The following is a 24,842-nucleotide window of genomic DNA, read 5'->3' on the forward strand; positions in this document are numbered from 1 at the left end:
TCTTCTCCCAGGCAACCAGCACCAGAACAAGAGGACACAGTCTCAAGCTGCGCCAGGGGAGGTTTAGACTCGAGGTGAGGAGGAAGTTCTTCACCGAGCGAGTCATTCGGCATTGGAACGGGTTGCCCAGGGAGGTGATTGAATCATCGACCCTGGAGGCGTTCAAGGGGAGATTGGATGTGGCACTTGGTGCCATGGTCTAGGCATGGGGTCTGTGTTGATAGGTTGGACTCGATGATCCTCGAGGTCCTTTCCAACCTAAGCGATACTGTGATACTGTGAACAGCAAGGACAGAGGAAAGCGCAACCTGAAAACTTGCCTCCTGTGATCCTCTAAAGCCCTGAAATGTGCCATAAGCTGAAGCTGCAAGTATTATGAAACATCTCAGGTAGTGGGATTTCAAACAAATATGATCTCTATAATCTCTGATCTCTCTATATATCATCTCTAAGGTGACAGTCATGAAAACTGCCTCCCCCCCTGGCTGATAAGAGTATCAAGGCATCTTACAGACTCAAACCCACTTGGCACCCAGTCACTGGTGGTATCCCCCAGCGCTCAGTACTGGGGCCAGGTCTCTTTAACATCTTTAGCAAGGACCTGGCTGAGGGAATTGAGTGCATCCTCAGTAAGTTTGCAGATGACACTGAATTGGGTGGGAGTATTGATCTGCTGGAGGGTAGGAAAGGTCTGCAACGGGATATGGACAGGCTGGAGGTCAACTGTATAAGGTTTAACAAGGGCAAGTGCTGAGTCCTGCATTTGGGTCACACCAACCCCATGCAAAGCTACAGGCTTGAGGGAGAGTGGTTGGAAAGCTGTCCAGCAGAAAAGGACCTGGGGGATGCTGGTTGATAACTGGCTGAACATGAGCCAGTAGTGTGCTCAGGAGGCCAAGAAGGCAAACAGCGTCCTGGCCTGCATCAGGAATAGTGCAGCCAGTGGGAATACACAGGTGATTGTGCCCCCATACTCAGCACCAATGAGGCCACACCTTGAGTACTGTGTTCAGTTTTGGGCCCCTCAGTGCAAGGAGGACACTCAGGTGCTGGAGTGTGTCCAGGGAAGGGCAGTAAGCTGGTGAAGAGTTTTGAGAATAAGCCTTGTGAGGAGTGCCTGAGGGAACCCCTTACTGTTCAGTCTGGAGAAGAGAAGGCTGAGGGGAGACCTCATTGCTGTCTACAGCTCCCTGAAAGGAGGTCACAGTGAGATGCTGATCTCTTCTCCCTAGCATCAAGTGATAGAACAAGAGGAAATGGCCCCAAATTGAGCAAGGGGAGGTTTAGATTAGATATTAGGAAAAATGTCTTTACTGAAAGGGTGGTCAGGAATTGGAACATGATGCCCAGGGAGGTGGTGGAGTCACTGTCCCTGGAGGTGTTCCAAATACATGTAGCCATGGCACTTCATGGCTTAATGGCCATGGCAGTGGTAGGTCAGTGCTTGGACTCGATGACCCTGGAGGACTTTACCAACCAAAACAATTCTATGGTTCTGTGGTACAGACTCTAAGCAGACTGAAACAGGAGCTTCCTAATCTTAAGAGAAAAACTATTTTATCAGATTTCCTGAAAAGGAGAAAGATTTTTCACTGACAGTAAGCCACCTTTAAGTGCATTCCACATCACACATTTCTCTCTCCCTTTCAAGAAAAGGCCTCTTACCTGTTTGAGAAGCAGAGAACCAGGGAAAGAAAAAGATCACTTGATAAATGGAGAAAGCATTTCTCTAGCAAGCTAATTCATTTTACACATGAATTTGTCATCAGATCATTCACATTCCTGTCAAGGTTAATCGTTGAAGAAATGCAACCTCACAGCCAGAGCTCTCACTGTATTTATGGGGGTTGAAAGGCAGCCCTGGGAAATGGCTGAGCTCCTGGTTCAAGTACTGTCAAGCAGGAGACCTATACAACACCCTGCTTTACAATAGGGTGTTACAAACTCTCTCATCTACTCTGCTCCTATTATGTGTCTGATTACATTATGGAAATCCTTACATGCCTTCTTATCTCTTCCAAAGCCGTTAGTAATCCTGCAGTAAAGAGTGTGATTACTGCATCCTTGCTTTCAGAAAGCAGCCCCTCACGGTCAGGACTGCCACCACACGACAGTAATCCTGGCTGTGGAGTCAGGGCTGGATGGCAAGAACCCTTCTGTCAAGCAAATTTGTGAAAAATAACCCACCCCCTTTCTGTTTAAGTCTCCCACCAACACCAAAATCACCCTGGCCAGGCCTGGTAACTCAGCTCTTCACCCACAGCATGCAAAGAGCCCTGCTAGCAGTGGCAACACAAGCTACTCACTGCCCTGCTGAAGCAGGTCATTTGGAAGGAGCTGAAGAGCAAGAGAAGAACCATTTCTGTAACCATTCACTTCTGATGTTCCTTCTGTGCTGTCAGCAAGACTCTCAAATGTGACTATAACCTTCTGGACAGAACATTATCCCTTTTCCCACCCCCCTCCCAGAGAGGCAAAGATGCCAACAGATTGTGTTAACCACCAGTTTTGCTTTTCAAGGACACAGGCCAACACATGCAAAGCCTTCAAAGGTAGAATTCAGCAGTCCAAGCTGCTGGCAAGGAGAGGCATTCAGAAAGGCACCTGGGGTGATGGGTACAGAGCCAGGAGCTGCAGCTCACTGAGGAAAGGAGCATTCCCCAGCTCCTGAGCACACGCAACATCCTGCCAAGGTAGCTCTGCTCTGCAGATTACCACATCCTTTTAATGAATGGAGTAGAGTTATCTTGCTTCTGCCAAAAATCTCTCACTCCCAGATCCTTCTGGGAAAACTTTCATGCAGCCATGACAATGAAGACCTTGTTTGTCAGAGATTGCAGACTTTGCTACCGTGCTGGAAACCAAAAGGCAGGCCAAGAATAAATACTGCAGCTTCAAAGCCTCTCCAAAAGAAGGAACAGGTATTGCATGGCCACCATGAAAACAGACCAACCTGCTCACTGTGTGTTGCTCTTCATTACACGAGCTACACTGCCTGCTTTGCTACACAAGCCACTTCTCATTCACCTGTGTAAAGAACAGTGCTTCAGGCTGGTTTTGTCCTTTTCTGCTGTAGCTACATCACACTTCTTCATAGTCTGAAGCACAGTGTTAGAATGATTGATAAGGATGAAAAATGCATAGCAGGAATTTTGGGGTGGCAGACATCATTATCCCCAAGCTACAGCTCTCACTGATCCCCTTAACTATCTGCCCATGTCCTGTGGAGTGAGAACTGAGAAGTGGTGAGCCACTGCAAACCAAAATTACTTGAACAGATACACCACAGACCACATGGGATCACATCCTTTGCAAGCTATGCACCCAAAGACTTGGATTTCTACACTGCTGGCTAACCAGGGCAGCTTGGAATCCAGCAACCCTGGGCAGGAAATTCAGCTCAGACTAATGCAGGCTCTCCTGAACCACTAGGCTGGCACTCTAGAGCACAACACTTTAGAAATCCTTATTCTACTAACAAACTTTATCACTCCTTTAGAAGGCAAACTAAGAGCTCCAATTTTAAACCAGTGCTTAAAATAAAGGATCAGTCCAAGAGAGACCAGTAAGATAAAGTGGGCACTGATCACAGGAAATAGCCTCCTCCTTCCCACTCTTGTTCAAAAGTCAGTCATGGTCAGAAGCCTGTGTGCTGAATGACAAAGCATTCCACAGATTTCCTATTCGGTGGAGCTGCTCAACAGCAATACTGTGAAAGAGCAAGGATACAGGAAGCCTTCTCCCAAAGAACAGCATCCACACTGCTGCAGGGATTATGAAGCTGAGGGCAAGGATTCTGACAGCTGTGCCAGAAGCCTGTCACTCAGTGTGTCTGACTTCAGCTTACTCACTGTATCAAAACCAACCTAAACCACAGTCACTAGAAGGAAGACTCACAAGAGCAGTGAATTGTCACCTGAACTGAGCCACACCTTGACTTACCCAGCTGAAAAAAACAACCCAAAACATGGAGAGGGGAAAGAAAGCTAGGGAAAGCCATTGTTGGAGCACAGACCACACACAAATGATTTCACAGAAGTCTTTTCTCCTTCTACTACACCTCAGGGCACTTCAAAAGGCAGCCAGAATGAGCACAGTCCTGCACTGAGCCTATCTGCCAGGACCGTCAGCTTTTGTGTGCAGCTGTGAGGTGTGCAGCTACAAGGTAATTGCTCACTTCCAATACCAAGTACTCTAAGAAAGTTCTCCTTATCAAAGTGCTCTTTCCTGCCCTAAATTTACAGCAACAAAAATGATACCAATTGGCTTCAGAGTGAAAAGCAGCTGCAGTCTGCAATAACAATGTTTATCTCTAAACTCCACTCCTCTTGCAGGAGAGCTGTGTGTGCCAACCGCCTCTTTGCTCTTGAGTGGATCAGATTCCAGCCCTGCAGGGCATAGGGAGATGTGCAGGCCATTAAAGGCCACAGTCAGCTCCCCAAAAGGGAAGTTATTGTAGAGGATGCTTTAAGCAGGGTAAAAAAATGAAAAATTAAACCCTCACAGTAGCACTTTTTTTCTCCTCCTCACTTACCTGGTGTTCATAAGACTCCTGTCAAGAAGGGAGAATGTTTGTCTGAAACCAGCACTACCAAACATACCACCTCTCTTCCTTACATCCTTCTTGCCTGTCTCAGTATACTCCAGCCAAGAGCAAAGGCAGGCAGGAGCATGGGGCTGCTTCATTAATGGTTCCCTGCTGGGTGCAAGGAAAAGGAAGCTGCTGGTCTGAACACAGAGGGAACAATAGAGGTACTTTCCACAGGCAGACAAGGAGCAAACTGGGACAGGGAACTGGTAGGAACTGAGGCTGGAATTAATTAAACAAAGAGACTGAGAAGAAAACTACTAAAGAGACAGGGAGGAGAGGGAAAAAGGAGTCAGGGGTGAAAGGAGAAGGCAGATGTGACCTAAGATTTTCCAAACAAACAATGCTGGGCAAAGGCCAAAACTTTTGGGAGAAGCAAAAGTTTTGGGAGAAGGCAAGAGGCAGGGATTGAGACTGTGGGGACTGAGTCATTGGGAAGAGCAGTGGAGGAGCGGAAAGACTAGGAGCAGCTAATGTGATGGAACAAAGGGCTGGAGGGTAGACTACTAGGATTTCTTTGTCAAAAAGGCAGGGTTAAAGTTAAAAGCTTGAGAAGCAGAAACGGGGACTGAGAATGAAAATGAGAGTGGGGTAAGAAGGTTTGGATGGAAAAACACAGGACTAGGAGAAGGGCTGTCTGGAAAGAGGAGATGAAAGGGACAGAGTGTGCATCCACCAGAGCACTGCATCCCTCCAGTGCCAGTCTCAGAATCCATACTTTCAAGTCTCACTGCTCCACAGCTGCCAGCAAACACTTGTGAACCCACTGACTGTTTCCCACTTCCTCTCCATGAGGCTCTAACCCAGAAGATGACAACCTAGCGTTGCTCCCAGATACTCTTTCATGAGGCAGAGCTCTCTGTGGTGATCCAAAGGTTACAGATCTGTTGATATATATGAAGGCAACACAAAGTGATCTTAATTTCAGCTGATTTTGAAGCCCTTGTAGTGTTCCTTTGATGCAGCCACACACATGACACACACAGAGGAGTAATTAACTCGGAATTGAAACGTGACCATCTGCAGTGTGGAATGAAACATCTGCTTCACAGCAGCAGTACGTGAGACTGCAGAACAGGAAGAGAGGATTACGGCACGGCACAGACAAACGAGGGTGGTTAAGACAGCAATCTGTAATCCTGCAAACTGGACCTTGGCCATGGATGTCAGAAGTTACCACACCCTTGCAGAAAGTTGTTGCATGATGCAGCAGCTCAATGAAATGCAGCTCTCACCAGTGTAGAGAAAATCCATATTAAACCAGTGCCCTAAACGTTCACAACCAATTACCGGCTTGCAGGTAACTTTCCCAAGCGTTTGGCATTTTTTGCTGGTCCTGACAGCCTGGTTCTAGAGTCACACCTATGCCTCAGAGATGCAAGCTGCCAACAGAACAGCCACACAGCCCTTCCAGCTGCTCCTAGCGCTCAGCAGGACCACGCAGCCGCATGGTGCTCCAGGGATTTTCATGGCACTCCACACAGATGCAGCATCCTGCACAGGCAGGTCAGTTTTGAAGCTGAGCTCTAAACCTGCCACCCAGTAGTGGCAAGTAGCATCAGAGAAATGTAGCCCTTCTGGCAAAAGTGTTCTGGCAGCCCCAAAAGCAAATACAAAGCTAATTACAGAAGTAACAAAATAATACTACAAAGCCACATACTTCAGGCAAGCTCTACCAGCTCGTTGCATTTAAAGGGATACTGCCCAATAGATTTGAAAGTGTCTTTCAAGAAAGGTACTTTTGAAATGAGGAGAAACTTGGTTTGTCTCTGAGGGTTGGAGAGCCCAAGTGACTGAGTCACCACACAAATAAAACCAGCCTGTTATGGAAGATCAAAAAGGACCACTCTGGGGTGACTGAGGTCAGAGGAAAGGAAAATGCCAGCAGGCAACAAAGCTAAAGAGGAGATTCCATTTCCAATTCAGATTTTCTGCAGCACAATTTTTAAAGTGACAGTGTCCCTTTAAGGAAAGATTATTTAGCTTCTCTTAAAGCCACTACTGGTGATTCTGATGGGATCGCTGTCTCTAAAGAGGCATTAGGAGGAGAAGCAGGAGGAGGGAGGGGTGTAGTGGAAATAGCATTAAATAGGGACAAGGGTCTGTTAAGTGTCATTCAGCATCAACCCTTTTACAGCTCCTACTCTATGCACACAGAAGTATGGGTCAGCCCTGATGGACAAAACCAGGAAGGAGGTTTCAAAGTCTCTCTGCAGCAGATACCCCAGGAAAGAATGCCAGAGGAACTCTGCAGTGAGTAAAGCAGAGGACCAGCACATCAAAATTAGCAACTGGGCAACAAATTAGATCTAAGGAGAAAAATCTTCCAGTTTGACTTAGGAGGATATTTGTAACTTGGTTGTTCTTCAATAAAGGCCTCATTTGCCAGGACACTTTGGAGTCACTCCTGATAGCTATGGATAGACACTATGTGGGACAATCCTCCTCCTGGAGGAGAAGGGAAAATTGACAGTTAAAAGCCTGGGTGAGATTATGTTTGAAGGATCACATACACAACAATGAAATCAGGGGAAGACTGCCAGTGGTGAGTCTTGGCTCAGGTCTAGAGCATGTGATCCTTCACTCTGTGGAGCTAGATTATCATGCTCTCCCTCAACAAAACCACAGCTTGGATCAAACAACTTTATACTGTGAAGGACAACTGCAGGGCAACCCTCAAGTGACTAGGCAACCCAGCAGAGTTCACTTCCTTTTGCATCCACTGACAGATTTGTTCACTTAAGAATAGGTTCAGGGTAATTAAACTGGAAAAGGGAATTTTAATTGTCAGGATGGGAAAATGCTAAACAAATGCCATCTGCAACTCAAAAGTTGCCTACCTACCAACCTACCTACCTACCTACCTACCTACCTGCCAAAAGAATCAGGAAGTGACAATAAAGAAATGCTGAACCATGGTACCGGGCAATGACCAGATTGTAACTGCTAAGTGGGGAGCACAACAAAGCTAAACACTGCAATAAGTGTTCAGCACTAAAAAGAAAATAACCAAACACAGCAAGAAGCTTTCTAGTCTTGCAGTGATGTTAACTGGGCTGACTGGAAGCTCTTCACAGCATGTTCCAGCACAAATGAGCTCCTAACGGTAGATTCTCTCCTGGGCTTCCAGTAGGACAAGATAAGAACCAAGAAGTCTTGGCTGCCTACAAGTGTTTCCAAAGCCCCTTGAGGGATCTTTCCTTTTGTTTTTGCCCAATGATCAACACACTGTGGCTCTTTTCAAAAAAGCAAAGAAGCCTCAGGAGGGGAAAAGGGAGGCCCTGGCATGACAGGTCTTTGCCAGTGCTGTTAGCTTTCCTGAGGTCAGTTCTGCTGTCCTCTTCGTGTTAAAACATTTTCCTACAGAGGATTCAACAGCAGAATGGGGCATGACCTCACCTGGAGTACTGCACCCAGATCTGGAGCCCCCAGCACAAGGAGGACATGGAGAGGACATGGAGCTGTTGGAGAAAGCCCAGAGGAGGGCCATAAAGAGGGTCAAGAGGGCTGGAGCACCTCTCCTATAAGAACAGGCTGAGGGAGCTAGGTTTGTTCAGCTTGGAGACCTTATGGCAGCCTTCTAGTACCTGAAAGGGGCCTACAGGAAAGCTGGAGTGGAGCTGTTCATAAGGGCTTGTGGTGACAGGACAAGGGGCAATGATTTTAAACTTGAGCAGGGTAGATTTAGATTGGACATTAGGAACACATTCTTTACTATGAGAGTGCTGAGACACTGGAATGGTTTGGCCAGAGAAGTTGTGGATGCCTCATCCCTGGAAGGGTCTAGTGGGAGGTGTCCTTGCATACGGCAGGGGGTTGGAACCAGATAATCTTGAAGGTTCCTTCCAACTCAAGGCATTCCATGCTATGATTCTAGGATATATGATACTGCAAAGGAGAGGCCAAAAAACCCAACAGAATGGCCTTCCACTGCCAGCAGGGAAGGTGGCTGAAGTGAAAACAGTAAATACATTTTGAAATATAATCAGTATAGTGGAAAATAAGAGGGAACCTTACACATGGTTTGTGGAACATGCCAGGATTTCTTCTTCCTGAGCTGGAAAAGGGGTTCTGCTATAGCCAGTCATGTGCAAGGGCTGTTTCTTCTTGTTTGTGAGCCAAGGATGGGAGAAGTAGGTGAAGGGAGGGGTGGGGAGGAGTGTCAGCAGGGTTAGTGTCAGCAGGAGGTTCAGCCATACATACCACCCAGATGCAAGTCGATGAGGTCACTGTAATAAGACTCTCCCCAATAGTCTACAACAAGGAATTGGTGAAGACAGAGTTATTGAATCAGATACCCACCCTAGCCCCACACAATCAAAGCACTGTATGAGGAGAAGACATAGACAGGAACAAAAAGGCAAACAGAAACATGCAGCTCTACACGTGGGCACACACATATACACATATATATATATGTCTCTTTGTGTGTATGTGTGTGTATATATATATGTAGATCTGTGTGTACACATACATATACACACACAAATATATCACAAACATGTATTGGAAGGATGAGGAGAAAATTACCAGCAGGCAGGCGAGGACTTCTGAGGGGAAAAATGAGGAAGTCTCCACAGAGACACTTCACCTGTTCCAGTCTGCACCAGTACCTGACACTGATGTCTCTGCTGTTCTTGCTGAGAAAAGCAGAACTGCTTTTGTTGCTTTCATGCTAACATGTTAAAAGGAAACAGTGCCAGTTCTTAGGACAGCTGCAGGAAAGGTGCACGGCTTGACTTGTTGGAGGTGAGTGGAAGATGCGTACAGCACACAAGTGGAAGGTGCTGACTGAGCTCTGTCATGAGCAGCAAACACTTGAAGTGTAGAAAGATGCAGGAGCTGTGCTGAGAGGAACCTGCCCAGAGGGTGTGGGACAGAAAGGTGTCTGTCCACAGCTGCTGGACAGACCACCAGCTAGCACTGTGCAACACTTCTTTGGAGACCAGACAGATGGGAGTACCAAGAGCACTGCTTCTCACTGTGTGTAACTCACTCCATCTGAAGAGGTGGCTCTCGAATTTTTCAGTCTTTATCTGACAGTAGAAAACATTTTCCCAGCTCTTAAAAGTTACTAATCAAAGTTTATGCTAAATAAGGATAAAGGAGAAAAACACGTCTAGAAATTCCCAACTTGGCACATTAAGTGATTGGAAAAAAAATAAGTAATGGAAAATCCAGAGAGGAACTCAAAGGCATGAGCACGTCCAAACAGGTGAATGCACTACAACAGGAAATAGTTACATCAATAGCAATCCCACTCAGGGCAGCTCCTGGGACACTGCAGGAAAAAGGGAACATTCTTAATTAAGGTTATCCTGTTTTACCTTTGCAGTGAAACACCATGATGAAAGCAAAAGTGGGGGAGGAGGGAAGGAACAGAAAAAGAACCAAAGAGGTGACAAAAGCTCAGACCACCTGCATGGGACAAACTTGCCACCTGAAACAGAGCTTGCATTCCAAACCCTTCATTCCTGCTAGGAAAGCACCTGTCAAAGGCTGAGATTTCCAAAGATAATCACAGACAACATGTTAAGGCAATGAAGTAATCACAGGGTGAAAGGTCATTTTCTGAATTGGAAACTGAATGTTAGATTTGAACATTCAGCTGTCAGAAGAATGAAAGATCAGCTGCGCCTTGGCCTGAGGCTGAGCTGCTTTAGCAAACAAAGAGACAAGGAGGTAGCCCAGAAGGGGCAATTATTTTGTCAAAATTGAAGTTGACAACGACCCCCAAATTGTTTCTGAGTCTGATGAGTTGAATATCATCGTATCAATACTCCCAACTTGACAACAATCACATTGTGAGTGAAACTCCTGGAAGGAGCATTGAGTTGTCTGTACCTATAGCTGGGAAGACTTTCTGGACACTCCTCTCAGTAAGACTCTGTTATGGATAAGGCAAACCAGACAGAATCATTTTTCCTTACATCTTCACAAGTAAACAAACTCTCACCTCTGGTGCTGCTTTTTGTTCTTACCTGTCCAACTGAAAAATGGAAAGAGGTCTAGAGGTCAGAGACCTGAGGAATTAATGCTAATGGAAGACCTCTACCAAAGCACAATCTGATACTCTCCACCAAGAGGAAAGATGACTCACAGGCAGCATGGTACAAGATAAATAACAGAAGTAGCTCAGAGGCTCTTGTCTATCTTTTTCATCAGCAACAGAAAAAGAAAGGAGTCATTACCAAATACAGAATTCTGCTTCTTCTGTCAGGATTTTCCAGTACCTAGTAGCAGGAAACTACTGCCAATGTTATCTAAGCCTTCATATTTGAATGCCTAAGTCAGTGAGTGATTTCTCCTTACCCTACAGGGAAGCTGAATAACTCACTCATGACAGAGCCTCAGATGTTCTCCTAGAACTGTGAATATGGGTTGCTGTCTGTGAACAGCCAGTCCTTTGCTCCTGCACTGCAATCCTTCTCTATTGCTGTGGGCAGCACAGGAGGCACACCTCCCACCCTCCCTTCATTTCTTCCCCTTGTGCAAGCTTATCAAAAGAAAGGTTTTTCTTTTCCTTTTTCAGGTGACAACACCACTTCATGCAATGCACTTCCCCCTTTTAAACCTTTGTGTACCTGGTTTCATTAGGGGAGGCACTGATCAGAGACAGGAGCTTGACTCCACACCTCTGCACAAAGGTACTTGCTGAATGCAGTGGTCACTGTTAGGTCAGCCTCTTAGGCAATGCAGATGACAAAGAAATTATACTGCCCTCCTGCCTACTGAATGGCAGAGAGCAATTGCACTTATGGAGTGTGATGAGGAGGGGGAGACTTGACAGGGTGCTTGGTTGCATGGGTTACTTGATTAGGTGGTGTTGGATGATAGGTTGGACTCGATGATCTTGAAGGTCTCTTCCAACCTGGTCTATTCTATTCTATTCTATTCTATTCTATTCTATTCTATTCTATTCTATTCTATTCTATTCTATTCTATTCTATTCTATTCTATTCTATCCTATTCTATTCTCTATTCTATTCTATTCATGCCACAGGCTCTAGAAAGAAAAAGAAATAAATCAATCACTTATTTTATTGCAAACTTCTATCAAACGTCCATGCAAGAGTGGTTAGAGAGATGAAGCAGAGAATGAATTCCTCGTGCTGTGTGTCAGTCAATACAGGCTAGAACATGCCTCCCCCCAACAGAAAGTGTTTCTTCTTAATCCTCTGCATCAGCAGCCAGCTGAGGCTGGTGAATTCTTTACAAGAGAGCCAAGCTTCTGTAACCATAATGTATGATCTGGTGATAGAAATATGTTGCAAGAGAAAAAACATATCCTAGAGACCTCCCAAAGAAGAGAGATTCATTTAGCAGAGAGCGGCTTCCAGTTTCACAGTTCCAAGGAGATTCACACACACCTCCGCTTTGGGAGAGCTGGGGGTGAGCAGTCAGTCAGAGGGGGCTTTAGTTCTGCAGCCTTCCATACAAAGAACAATGCTTGCTCTTGGTCATATTCTGCCCTCTCTGAACATGTTTTAGGCTTTCTTCTACCATTCTTCGGTGAAAGAATATTCTGTCACGAAGAATGTTCTCTCAGCTGACGCAATCTCCCACTTGTGCCAACATATCTTGTGACAGTGATTTAGCAGCTGAGTAATTAAAACAGACTTCCAGATGAAGACAAGGAAATGGAGAGGGACAATTATGAGATGGGAGGTGGTTTTAGTAAGTGCAGTAACCAGCGGAGTGGGGCTACACAGAGATCCACAGCACAAGGAAGGAGGCACCACTGCAAAGGAAGAGGTTTTGCAAAAGACTGTTTCTTTGAACCCACAGATGAAGAAGCCAGTCAGACCACAAACCCAGTGAAGTCCTCAGGCTCATCCTCCACCCTTGCTTTAGTAACCACTCGCTCCTGCTGCTCTGCTGCACCCTTAGAGAGCGCCAGACGTCCCTAATCCTGGCTGAGTAGGAACTGGCAGGAAGTCACAACAAACATTTCCTCTGGTGAGCCTTCACTGCTTAACCAAGCTCCATCTTCACAGGCTTGATAGTGGCTTCTCAATCCAACCAACAAGCCAAAACACTTCCTAAAAACCTGTTCTGCTTTTACCACTTCTGATCTCTGGCTCTTGTGAGCAGGTATATAGTGCTGGTGTATACCTGGGCCAGGTACACACACGCTGCATTTGCCTGTTGGCTATTTGACTCCTACAATTGAGGATTCTTTTTTTCCAAATCCTTACACTACTGTCAGCATTATCTGAACCAATACTACTCTGATACGTGTGCCAGATCAGATCATACTCATTTAATTCCATTTCAGTAACACAAAACATTCCTTTAACAGCCTGACACGGAGACCTTTCAGTGCATGTGTGCAGCTCTGCTCTGCACAGCTTTGTCAGAAGTAGCCAGTGTGCTGGGCTGTGCAGTGAGGAAGATGTTCTGTGATGGTCCCTTTTAAGGGCACTACCTTGGAAAATCCAACACAATAGAGAAAGCACACACAATTCCACAATCACTTCCTTATCATACAAACAGGGGGCCCTGACAGCTTCATGTGAACTGCAGCTAGGAAACCACTTCAGTTTTCTAGCTGTCATGTCCAGCAATATGTCAGACATCCATTATTGATAGCTGGAGAACTACCTCCTAATCCTCAGGCAAAGACAAGTGAACTAAGTCTCTGCCAACAGGGAAGTCCCAGATTTAGAAGAAACACAGGAAAAACAAGGCCTCAAACGACAGCAGAAAGGGGAGAACAGATTCACATTGGATTCTAGGCTGTAACAGTCCAATTGCCTCTAAAATCCAAGCAGCTATGGACTACTGCACAAGCACTTTAAATCAGTAAATAAATAAACAAACAAACAATAAAAAGCAACCCAAGTTGTGAGGAATACCTGCTTCTCCTCGAAGGGCCTTCTCCACAGCAACTCCTCTCTCCTCAAGTTGCCTCTGCTTCTCTTCCACTTGCTCAAGTTGCCTCTGGATGATCTGTTCAGAGAAGAATGGAGGAGAACCTCACCAACAGCAATTCTCCTGCTGTCTGCTGCACTCCCCCAGCACTGTGACTTCAGTCAAATCATGCTTTTCAGAAGTGAGTGTTTGTATTCAACAACACCCTGCTTCAGAAGCTGGCATCACAGTCACCCTCCTAACAATGCCCTCTCCAACCAATTGCATCCCAATTCTTAACCTTGCAAACACCTTGATACTGACTTCTTGGCTACAACTCAAATCACCTTCCTAAACACTGAAGTGAAAGGTGATGCTCTAGAGTCAGCTGAGCCCCTACCTTGAGATTTAAACAATTCCCCCCCCTGCAGATGATTCCAGCAGTTTCCCAACAGACTCTCTAGTAATTAATGGTTAATTTGGTAACACTTCAACCCAGCAGTATAATCTAGGAAAGCAATGGTCGGTGCACCTTCATCAGGTATTCCAGACTATCACCACCCCATTCACTGCATGATGCTTCACTCCTCGCCAGCTGAAAGGTGTGATGGTCATTATTTTTCTCACTGTAAAGCTATCATGACAGCTTGCAGCCACGCTTCCCACATCTGCGGCATGATATTGGGTTTGAAAGAAGGAGCAAGGACAGTCATCTCTGGATCCTCTTCTGACACATTCAGAGGAATGCCAAAGACCATGGTGCTTCCACACAGAGATAACTGTGTGCCCTGACAAGAAGATTCTGAGACACTACCTGAGCTCTGTGTAACCTCTTTAGCTCCTCTTGCTTGGCTTGTCTGCGGGCAGCTTTCTGTACTCGCCGGGTCAGCTTGGCATTCAGCTCCTCTTCTGTGTAGGCCCTCTAAAGGAAGGAAAAATAGGACCAGATTTTATTTGCATGGCCACAGGTATGGTGGGAGGGATGACCACTTTCTCTTCCAAAATCTCAGAAGGGAGGTGTTCTGTCTTTGCCACGGCTGTGTCAAAAGTCAAGCTTCTGTAGGCAAAGGTGTCCTCAGTGCAGTGAGCAATGATTTCAGGTTCGGATAAGGAGTGAAGAAGCTCATAAGCCAACTGCAAAGCTGTGATTTTATATCATGTCTCACTCCTGCTTTCCACTGCCAAAGACCAAATCAACTTTCATTTTATTTCTCAGGAGATTTAGTCAAATGGATTTAGTTGAATCAGTGAGTACCATATAGAGGGGCCACCTTGATTTCATTTTCAAAGAAGGTAAAGGCAGTTACAGCAGTGTAAACTAAGAAATTATTACAGACTAGTGTAGTTATATTGGTATTCCCCTCTCCCTGCTTTATTCTGGAGCAAGAATATCCATAGCTGGAGCTCCACTGGTAGAACAGGCAATGACTACCAATGTAAACCTGTGCAACTTTTCTATGACTCAAGAAGGCAAAGACACATCTGAAAGCAGAATAACTTTCTGGTGTGAGGCAGGAAATCCCAACTCAGGGGAGATCCCATAAGGCTGGCAGGTGTAAAACAAGATAAACAACTTCTGAACTAAAGCTAAAACACCAGAAGTCATTCAAAAGGAGAAAGGCTATGCTTACAGAAATAGAAAGGTATTTCCTCCTTTTCTCTCATGTCAAAAAGGCTTACTGATTTCTGAACTACTGCAGTGGGATTCAGTACCTTATCAGGTACATGAGTTGGTTGCATTGCAGTCTAGGAGGGCTTCCTCTCACAGACTTCTATGAAACTTCACAACTGCATGAAGTACACTGAAGAACACTCTTCCCATACACATAAGTGTAAACTTTAAGGGACAGCTGCAAACAGATGTCTTCCACTTCTGGAAAGGGATCCTCTCCATGGACAGTCAACTTTAAGGATAAAGCATCAGGACGGATCAGGATGAAGTCTGCTTTATCTAGCTATGGTATTGCCACAATCTCCCTCTGTTTAATTGCTCTCAGTGAAGAGAGTTTAAGGCTGGATCACAGCCCTACTAAAAAACCCTCAGACAGGTGGTTAACAAGCACCATCATCACAACTCCAAGAAGTTAACACTTCCCTCTCTCTTTTTCTTTAAGAAACATAATAATCACAAAATCCAACACTACCTAAATCAGAAGCTAAAGTGACAGAGGGTGTGACTTCCCTATCCCATCTAACACTGCTGCAACTGTGAAGGCAGGACAATAAGAATTTCAGAGAGTAGCAACATTCCTGAAACAGAAATGCAGCTTCTGTCTTGACTTGAGCTCAATGCAGAGTTTCATCAGTGAACTCCACAGTTTTGAAGGCTGCTGATTGAAGTGTGATGATTCACCTGAGCTCACACTCCAAGTATCAAAGGAAGGTTACACACACATATTGAATTGCCTCAAAAGCCCAATGTGTTCTGCAGCTCCAAAGATCATCCCCATGGCTCTGCAGAGGGGTGCACTGCTGAGCACTGCCAATTGCATGCATTCTAACCAGATGGTGGGCTCGGAGCTTGATGCATTTTTGGTAGACGACCTCCACGAAGAATTTGCTGCCCGTGTCTGCTAACATCTCAGGCATGCACAGTCAGTGATGGTGATGTTAGTGCACATGTGATGGGTAGCTATGGATTCAATAGGTTAATTTTAGGGACATGCAATGCAACAATGGGCAACTAGTGGGAATGGAGACACTACCTTTGACGAATATGATCTCTTGAATGCCAAGGCGTGTGGTACATAAATCGACTTTAAAGGGGGAAATGGTAAAGGGGAAGAAAAAAAAAAGAAGAAACAACAAAACAAAACAAAAATGTACAAAATGAAGCAAAATCAGTTCAACATTAGAAACAGATGCACAGTAATAAAACAAAGCTGTCTGTAAATGAAACATCAAATTGTGCAAATGCCAAACGTGACCCAGAATGATGAAGCGTAATGGAACTTCTGCCTGCAAACTCAAGCTTCCAGCACTCTCCTGGAGGCAATCAGCTCTGGAAGACTCTCTGAGGATACAGTCAACATGGAAATGATTTGGCCTTTATCTACCTATGGTTTTGATGTCCTCTGAGCAAGTACAAACTTTTGGCTGAGTATTTGGAATAATGGTTGTGCTGGGTCATGTTTCGTGTGAACTTGCTCAGCTAATCATATTACTCTACCAAACATTCTCCATTTACAATCTGACTTACAAACTCTCCTAGGAGTTGTGTTCACCTCATGGTTATAAATGATCTCTGCTCCATAGAAATGATTCTTTGCATTTGACTAACATCATAAATCTTCCTCTCTGCTTTGCGACACCAGAAGGGCTCAGAGTGGATTGTGCATCCGAAGGTAATGGTATCTCCATGTGTAAAAACATTCTCCTCCAGAGAATTGGAGGAGCTGTGGATAGAAGAAATTGCTACCTCCTCTATCCAAGGACATGTTCTGCTACCCTGTATTTGAAAACAAGGCAAGTCAAGAGCTTAGGCTTTCTAAGGGAGGTAAATGTCTTGTGTGTCATGTTGTGTCATTCTGGGTGAAGAGCCAGCGTTTTGCATTTTCACATCCACTCAACTGCAATCAGTCACAAATGACAAGCCTTAGAGCAACTGCAGTAAGGAGGCAAACTTGAGTAAAGTCAAGCTACCTGCCCTAGTAAAGGTTACATCTGATCACATCAGCACAACTGTACAGGAACAATGACAAACACACACACACACAGTGACACAGACCTAGGAACACAGGACCCACAGGGCATTTACATTAGGCAACTCTTTACAGCAAGATGCTTGTCTTCAAGGACACCACATTAAACAACACTGAGCTAATTCACTGCTGAACACAAAGAACAGGCTAAACAGAGAGAGCTGTCTGGGAAGAGAGCTCATTACAACTACCAAAAAAGAGCAGCACAAGCAGAATTTCAGCTTAGAGAAGGGGTTCACATAAAAGCTATGGCAAGCAGGGAGCCAACTGCTCCCCATCATAAGTAGCAGACAGTTTGTAACTTAAAAAATATATATAACCCCCACTCCCAATCAGTACAAACCCAGCTCTGTCACTCTTGAAGGCCCACTGCATTTCTTTTGCCAGCAAGACACTCCAGTGTTTGCATGCATGTTCTCCATCCTTGGACTGGATGCAGTCAATCTGAGTAAATGTAACTCTCAGGATCAGTGCCTCTAAATGAATTGGTTTTCAAAGCTTTTACAACACAGGCAGATGCTGAGCAGAGGCAGTCTGAAGGTAACTCCAACAACAGTAAAGGAGAGAAAATGAGACACCACCACCATACAACCTGGCAGAGCTGGTGACACTTTCAGTGTCAGGATTTCCAGGCATCTCCCACTGCCACCTACGCCCTCCACTGCCTAGTGAGGAGAGCTGTTTTCCTGCAAAAGTCATTTTAAAATCAAAGCAGCTCAGCACAGAGAAGGCAAAAAAAAGGAGGGAGATGGGGGGGGGGGGCACCAAGGCACACCAAAGTCTGAAGACAAGCATGGCCTGCACCGAGGCCCTGCTGCCTGATGAAGGAGCTTGCCAGGCAGAGCAGTAATCTTTAACTCTTATCTGAACCCCCTGCCCTCTGCTAGACACAGGTACCTCATTCTTCTGCATCTCTTGGAAAATGCAGAATTTCTCATTAAATGCCTTGAGGGCATGCAAGGAGGAATGGAAAGAGAGAGAAAAAAAGGGAATAAAACCACAACCAAAACAATCTTCCTCGTAGGAGAGATCTAGATCAACTAGAGGGAGAGATTAACAGAGGTAAGGAAATACAGGAAAAAAACCCTACCTACTGCAGCAACTCCTTCCACCAGCTTTAAATTCATTCATTCCACCAAACAGACATAGAAAGCATTTTCTGGTACCAGCTAGACCCTGCTATTTGAGACTGGATTGTGCATGCTGGATGGCAGGTTTGAGACAGGAGGCACAGAGCACTGTGCTCTGTGACACTACCCTCTCAGATGCTTTGTTTTAAAGCGAACCAGGCAGCACCAGGAAGGGAGGGGGGAACACATTTTTCAGTCTTCAGTACCAGAAGGGCCTTAGTGTTCTGTGGGGTCAATGAAATCTCTATTTATTCCTCCAGAGCTTGCAAACCCTGTCTAGCAGAGCACAGAAGCTCTCAGCAATGAACGGAGGCTTTTCCCCCATCACTGTGACCGAGCACTTCCTTACATTTTTCACTTTGCATTAAGAGTGGCATCCTAAAATAAAAACAAATACTTGATAAGCAGCCTGCTTTGGTATTTGACTCCCACCATATGAGACTCACTGGTGTCTCCCCTTTCTTCCTCAGTAATATCATTCAAGCACCATTTAAAGTGAATTCCTTTTGGCTAGGAAGCTGCTCGTGGCTTACAAGGTCTTACAATGTGACCTTGTAGCACTATCTGGGGAAGATTGGTCAGCCACAGTAAAGAGCTCTCAGAAGCAGCAGCCTTCAGACCAGACCACACTAGCACAGGAACATCAGGCTAAGACCAAGCCTTATACACTGGCATTTCACAGGAACTCCCTGTGATGTATTTCAGCTTTGAGGCTGTTACCTACACATACAGACACGTGGAAGCACTCAGCAATGACTCAATGACCTTAAAAGGTTTTTTCCAACCTAAATGATTCTAGGATTCCAAGTCCTTGAAGAAAACAGGACTCAAATGGAAGAAGCAGTTGGGAGCTCATCTTTTCTCCAAGAGGAGAAGGTACTAATTCAGATGGTATATATTCTCTTTGCCCAGCAAGAACAGGCAAACCTTCCTGCATTGCTAAACTGCAGCCTGTAGCTTCCCTCCTAGCTGAATTTTATGAGCTGTCTTGACTACATTCTTGATGTATGGGAAAAGCACATTCCTGTCTATAGTTTGCTTGGAATTCTACAACTTCAAAGTGGCTGGTAAAACAATATCCTACAATTGGAGCCTCACAAAAAGTGGGCAAGATCCCAGTGCTATCTTTTTGCAATAAACTTGGAAGTCAGTGAAGTTCACTCATCTGATATGAAATCTCTGTTTTCTGGCATGCTCACAACAGCAACAAAATCAGATCACTGACTGTAACATTCACTGCAAAGTGCTGCCATGGAGAGACAACAGATACAGAATCATAGAATTGTTAGGGTTGGAAGGGACCTCAAGGATCAGCCAGTTCCAACCCCCCTGCCATGGCCAGGGACCCCTCACACTACAGCAGGTTGCTCACAGCCAGATCCAGCCTGGCCTTAAAAGCCTCCAGCAATGAGGCTTCCCCCCTGGGCAACCTGTGCCAGTCTCTCACCACCCTCATAGGGAACAACTTCTTCCTAACACCCAATCTGAAGCTACCCATTTCTAGTTTTCTTCCATTCCCCCTAGTCCTATCATTAACTGACTCCCTAAAAAGTGCCTCACCAGCTTTCTTGTAGGCTCCCTTAAGATACTAAAGACCTCAACGAGGTCTCCTCAGAGCCTTCTCTTCCCCAGATGTGTATTTCATGTATCTATGCATGTATCCAGCGTATTTCATGTACTAACAGTGGGGAGCTGCTTGCAGTTACACAATTGACTTATTTTAGGCAGGAACAAGAAAACCTGCTCCACAGAAGAAATGGCAACAACCACAGAATTAATGACACAACTGAGCCTGTGGTGTGCAAGATGCTAGCTCCAACTGAAATGCATTTCCCATCTGCCTACCTCTCGCTTGGATTTCTGGGAGGAGCGTTCCAGGATATCGTCGCTGGAGAGGTCAGAGTCCTCCGAGAAACTCAGGTGTTGGCGCAGCTGCAAATCTGAGGAGCCAGGAGTAAAAAGGAGGAGTTACACAAGTGGGAATTACTCTTTCCAGCAAACAGCTCAGAACTCATCAGTAGGCTGAACATGAGCCAGCAGTGTGCCCAGGTGGCATCCTGGCCTGCATCAGGAACAGTGTGGCCAGCAGGAGCAGGGAGGTCATTCTGCCCTGTGCTCAGCACTGCTTAGGCCACACCTTGAGTCCTGTGTCCAGTTCTGGGCCCCTCAGTTTAGGAAATATATTAAGATGCTGGAACATGTCCAGAGAAGGGCAACAAGGCTGGGGAGGGGTCTGGAGCACTGCCCTGTGAAGGGAGGCTGAGGGAGCTGGGGTTGCTTAGCCTGGAGGAGGCTCAGGGAAGACCTCATTGCTCTCTACAACTACCTGAAGGGAGGTTGTAGACAGGTGGGGGTTGGTCTCTTCTCCTAGGCAAGCAGCACCAGAACAAGAGGACACAGTCTCAAGCTGTGCCAGGGGAGGTTTAGGATGGAGGTGAGGAGAAAGTTCTTCACAAAGAGAGTAATTTGCCATTGGAATGTGCTGCCCAGGGAGGTGATGGAGTTACTGTCCCTGAAGGTGTTCAAGAGGGGATTGGACATGGCACTTGATGCCATGGTTTAGTCATGAGGTCTTGGGTGAAAGGTTGGACTTGATGATCTTTGAGGTCCTTTCCAACCTTATTGATTCTATGATTCCAATACCTAACACCACCTGACAACTAAACCACGGCCCCAAGTGCCACAGCCAAGCCTTTTTTGAACACCTCCAGGGACAGGGACTCCACCACCTCCCTGGGCAGCACCATCTCCCTGTGGCCTAACCAGTGCTGAGCACAGGGCACAATGACTTTCTTGCTCCTGCTGGCCACACTATTCCTGATGCAGGCCAGGATGCCATTTGGCCTTCTTGGCCACCTGGGCACACTGCTGGATCGAGAAGTTTAGGGCAGAAAGCAGATGTGCCTTGTACCTATCAAGAGTGAAGCTTTTATTTAGGTTCCATTTTTGCTAAAGCAGCATATCAGCTAATTCTGTCAACATGGAAAGTTCCATTCTAGCTGCTAGCACTTCTCTTGATCTGCCCCATTTGACAGTGGAGCAGTAGCATTCAGCAGAGTAGCTGGATGCCAAAGTAAGCCCAGCTTCCTCTGAAGGATGCCCAGCTGTAGGAGAGGTACCCTGTGCAGAGCCTCTTATCTACTATACCTGCAGCAGTAATCAAGGGAGAAGGTTTGTGCTTGCCAGAATCCACAGTGGCACTACTTGAGGGAGTACTTGGGCAGGATTTCTCGTCAGTCTTTTTCTTCTTGTCTTTCTTGTAGCCAGAGAAAACAGATTTCCACAGTGACCTTGGCTTTGTGGATTCCTCTGTCCCACCACTAGATTTGTCAGAAAGCCTGCTGTCATTTTTGGATTTCTTATCCTTTTTGTTCTTACGAGGAGAGAAAAGAGAAGTTCTCTTCTTACTCTTCCCACTGGAGCCTTCTGAAGAGGTGACAGACCCCTCAGGTCCTGCCACATCAGCAGGAGGAGTGGAGAATTTCTCCTTAGCAGCATCATGCTTTCGTGCAGATCCCTCTGGTAACTTCAAGGCCAGGTGCTTTGGAGAGTCATAAAACAACTCCTTGGTCTTCAAGGGCATAGAAGATGCCTTTCTTGCCCTTGTGGTCCCAGCAGCAGCAGCTGCAGCCATCTCCATGTCTCTCATCTTGCTCAACTGTTTAGCCATGGCATCACGCAGCGCTTGGCTCTTGACAGACTTCTCTCTGGCTCTCATTCTCTCCTCAGCAAGCTCCTTGGCCTCTGCAGAAATCTCAGGCAGCGCCCTCTTCTTCTGGTTAACCCCTCCTTCCATCGAGGGTGGGCCACCGTTTTCTTTCACCAACGGCAAGAGGGCTTTCTCGGGCCTTGGCCTGCTGGTAGGAGGCGTGAAGAACTTCTCATGGAGGCTTGAGTCCTCTGTCCTGTCGTCATATGTGTCTTCCACATCATCAGCGAAGGGAATCTCATCCACGCTCTCCGCAAAAGACTTCCGCACGTCGTCCTTCTTGGCCTGGGCTGGCTCTTTCTCCGCAGGTGCTGGCTCGTGGCGTGGGAGAACAGGAGGTGTTGAGGCTGGGGTTGGAGGTGACCTGGCTTCAACCTCGTTGTGCCACAGTGCCTGATACCTCTTTCTGCGCAAAGTGGCTGGCTCTTCACCCTGAGGAGGTGGTGGGGGTGGGCTTGATGGAGGCGTAAGCATGGTAGAGTCAGAAGTGTTGAAGCTCTGGCTAGCCATAGTTCTCATGTTAGATGAGCTCTCCTGAAGGCCGAGTCCGGAACTGCTGGATACATCTCTCCTCACGTCAGTAGAAATCTTTAGCTCTTTTTCTGATGGAGATTTTGGAGTGAGCAGAGAGATCTGCTCGCTTTCTAACCTGGACAGTCCCTGTCTCCTTGGGGCAGGCTGGGGTTTCACGAGACGGATCCTTTCATCCCCCGCAATGCTCTCGCTGTTAAAAGCCTTCAGAGGAGTTGCCTCAAGGGCAGACACAGTAAAGTTCGTCTCTGGGCGCTTGTTTCTGTCCACTGGGGTGAGCCCTAAGCTCCTACGGATTTCAGCGCTCTTCATCCAGAACTCTTCCACAAGGTTACTCCGTTTCAGGGCTTCCTCTGCAGTAGTAGGGCTCCCCAGTTTTTCCACCTCACTCTCTTGGCCCCTAAGGACCAGTTTGGCTAAAGGAGTTGACGTTAAGGCTGGGACAGGTTGGAAACATACTGGAGGCTCCACTGGGGATGGAATAGAGGTTTCAGCAGAAGGCAAAGGCTGGGAACAGATAGGCATTTGAGTAGATGTTGGGGATGAAGCCAGTGATGGTGCCCTTGGCTGGGACTCTGCCAGCGATGTAGGTGCAATGGCTTCCGGTGATGCAACCGGCTGGGATAACACTGGAGACGGTGGCACCAAAGGGCTCTTAACTTTCCTGTCTTTGGGAATTTCATCCTTTGGTCCCTCTTCAGGAATGAAAGGCTCAGGAAAAAAGCGTGCCTCAGGAGACTTTATTGCACGGGACACTTCAGCCAGGGGATCTTCTACATCCTGCACACACAGACAAACATTACAGTCACTGGCAGGGCAGAATTCTGTTCTTGTCTTCCCCTGTACACCAAGTCAGCAGTAAGGAAACCACCCAAGCACTGAGAGATGAAAACACCCCAGGTGGCATCCCATTTGTAGGCTTGGAACATCACTAAGGGTTTCTCATCTGGTATGGTTTGCTGTCCTATCCCATCACATAAGTCATCCTTTGGAGATGATGACAAAGCCATTTGAATTTTTGGAAGAAAAGCCACTGAACTAAGTTCCAGAAATCTGTTTCTACCTTTTGCTGCTCTCCTTGCAAATCTCCAGCTCTGGATTGTGGTGGGCCCTTATGTCAGGCAGACCTGATGCAAGCACCTCCAGCTCTCAGCAGTACTCTCCTCTCTGCTGCCTAGCATCTACCCTAGTGATTTCTTAAAGGAAGGGGTGCTTGCTCTGTTCAGAGTAAATTAGGCTGCAACTCCCTTGGCCCTTAACGGTCTGAGAAGTCTCAGGTTTCATTTCCTACATCCAAAATGCCATATTGCTCAGCAGCACAATTAGTTGGTTTACAATTTAACCCTTTGGCAGTGGACTCTCTGTAGAGTGCTGGCATTGTTCTTTCCAGTGACATCTTTTGCACCAGCTCTCTTTTGAATGCAAACAGCTTGGTTTAACTGACAGATGGCCAACAGAGCATGAACCTCTCTATTTCTTTGCTTGTATGACACATGAAGCACCCAGGTCTCAAGTACTGCAGTCAGGTAATGTGGTAGTTTAGAGGCTGGGCTGCTTTTAAGAGACCATAAAGTTACAGACCTCCAGGGGGTCCAGAGTGTCCAGGAGGTGGAACTGAAGGTGTATTTCCTTCCCACAAGTCCTACATCCCTATAAAACTGGTTGAAAAGTCAGGTTTCTTCCCTTTCTCTCTCTCCTCCTGTGGGGGATGAGTGGTGTCAGGCTTGGCAATGCTGCCAATTAGGCCTGGAACAGCGTAACTGGGGCCTGGAGCTGCCAAGCTGAATTTTTGCTGCATCACAATAGTGTGGTATGGAGGGGCAAAGAGGCTTGGTAAGGCAGGGCATGAAGGCTTGGGTTTGTTAGGCTGCTTTGAAGGAAGGTTTGTGTAAAGCTTTGGTTTTCCTGAGCTTTTGTGTTAAATCCAGACTGTGGATTTTTATATGTTATATGCTTTGTACTGTTGTCTGGAGTTGTGAATAGCATTTGCATTTAAACTTTCCAGTACTACCCAATCCTTTGTGTGAGCATTATTCTTCTGCCCTTTATGGAAAAGGTAAGAGAGCAATCTGCCTGGCTCATTAAACTAAGACAGGTACTAACAGAATCTTTAGATGAAAAATACCTGCCATGTTTTTAATAGAAAGTGAATATTGCTGGCAGCAAACCAGTCCTAACCCTTAACCTTTAGAACATGTCCATTCTAAGAGTAAATTGGTTTATGAGAAAACTCTCCAGGTCAAAGTTTAATCTTTCAGTAACTCCTTAACACACACACTTGGGAAGGAAAAATTTGAAATGCCACATCCAATCCTTTCTTGAACCCCTCC

General features: G+C 46.1%; 1 protein-coding gene across 1 annotated transcript in view; it reads right to left on the reverse strand.

Annotated features, from left to right (window-relative positions):
* The window catches only part of MICAL3 (microtubule associated monooxygenase, calponin and LIM domain containing 3), a 219,649-nt gene that overhangs the window by 11,890 nt on the left and 182,917 nt on the right, over positions 1–24,842 (reverse strand). Inside the window, 7 exon segments of the mRNA XM_068141849.1 lie at positions 8,792–8,842; positions 13,447–13,540; positions 14,256–14,363; positions 16,147–16,197; positions 18,040–18,087; positions 20,118–20,212; positions 21,420–23,292. Coding sequence (XP_067997950.1) covers positions 8,792–8,842; positions 13,447–13,540; positions 14,256–14,363; positions 16,147–16,197; positions 18,040–18,087; positions 20,118–20,212; positions 21,420–23,292 — 2,320 coding nt within the window.

This window comes from Melanerpes formicivorus, unplaced genomic scaffold (assembly GCF_026170545.1).
Source record: "Melanerpes formicivorus ecotype bairdi unplaced genomic scaffold, bMelFor1.0.p_v2 SCAF_8, whole genome shotgun sequence".
Taxonomy (NCBI): Eukaryota; Metazoa; Chordata; class Aves; order Piciformes; family Picidae; genus Melanerpes; species Melanerpes formicivorus.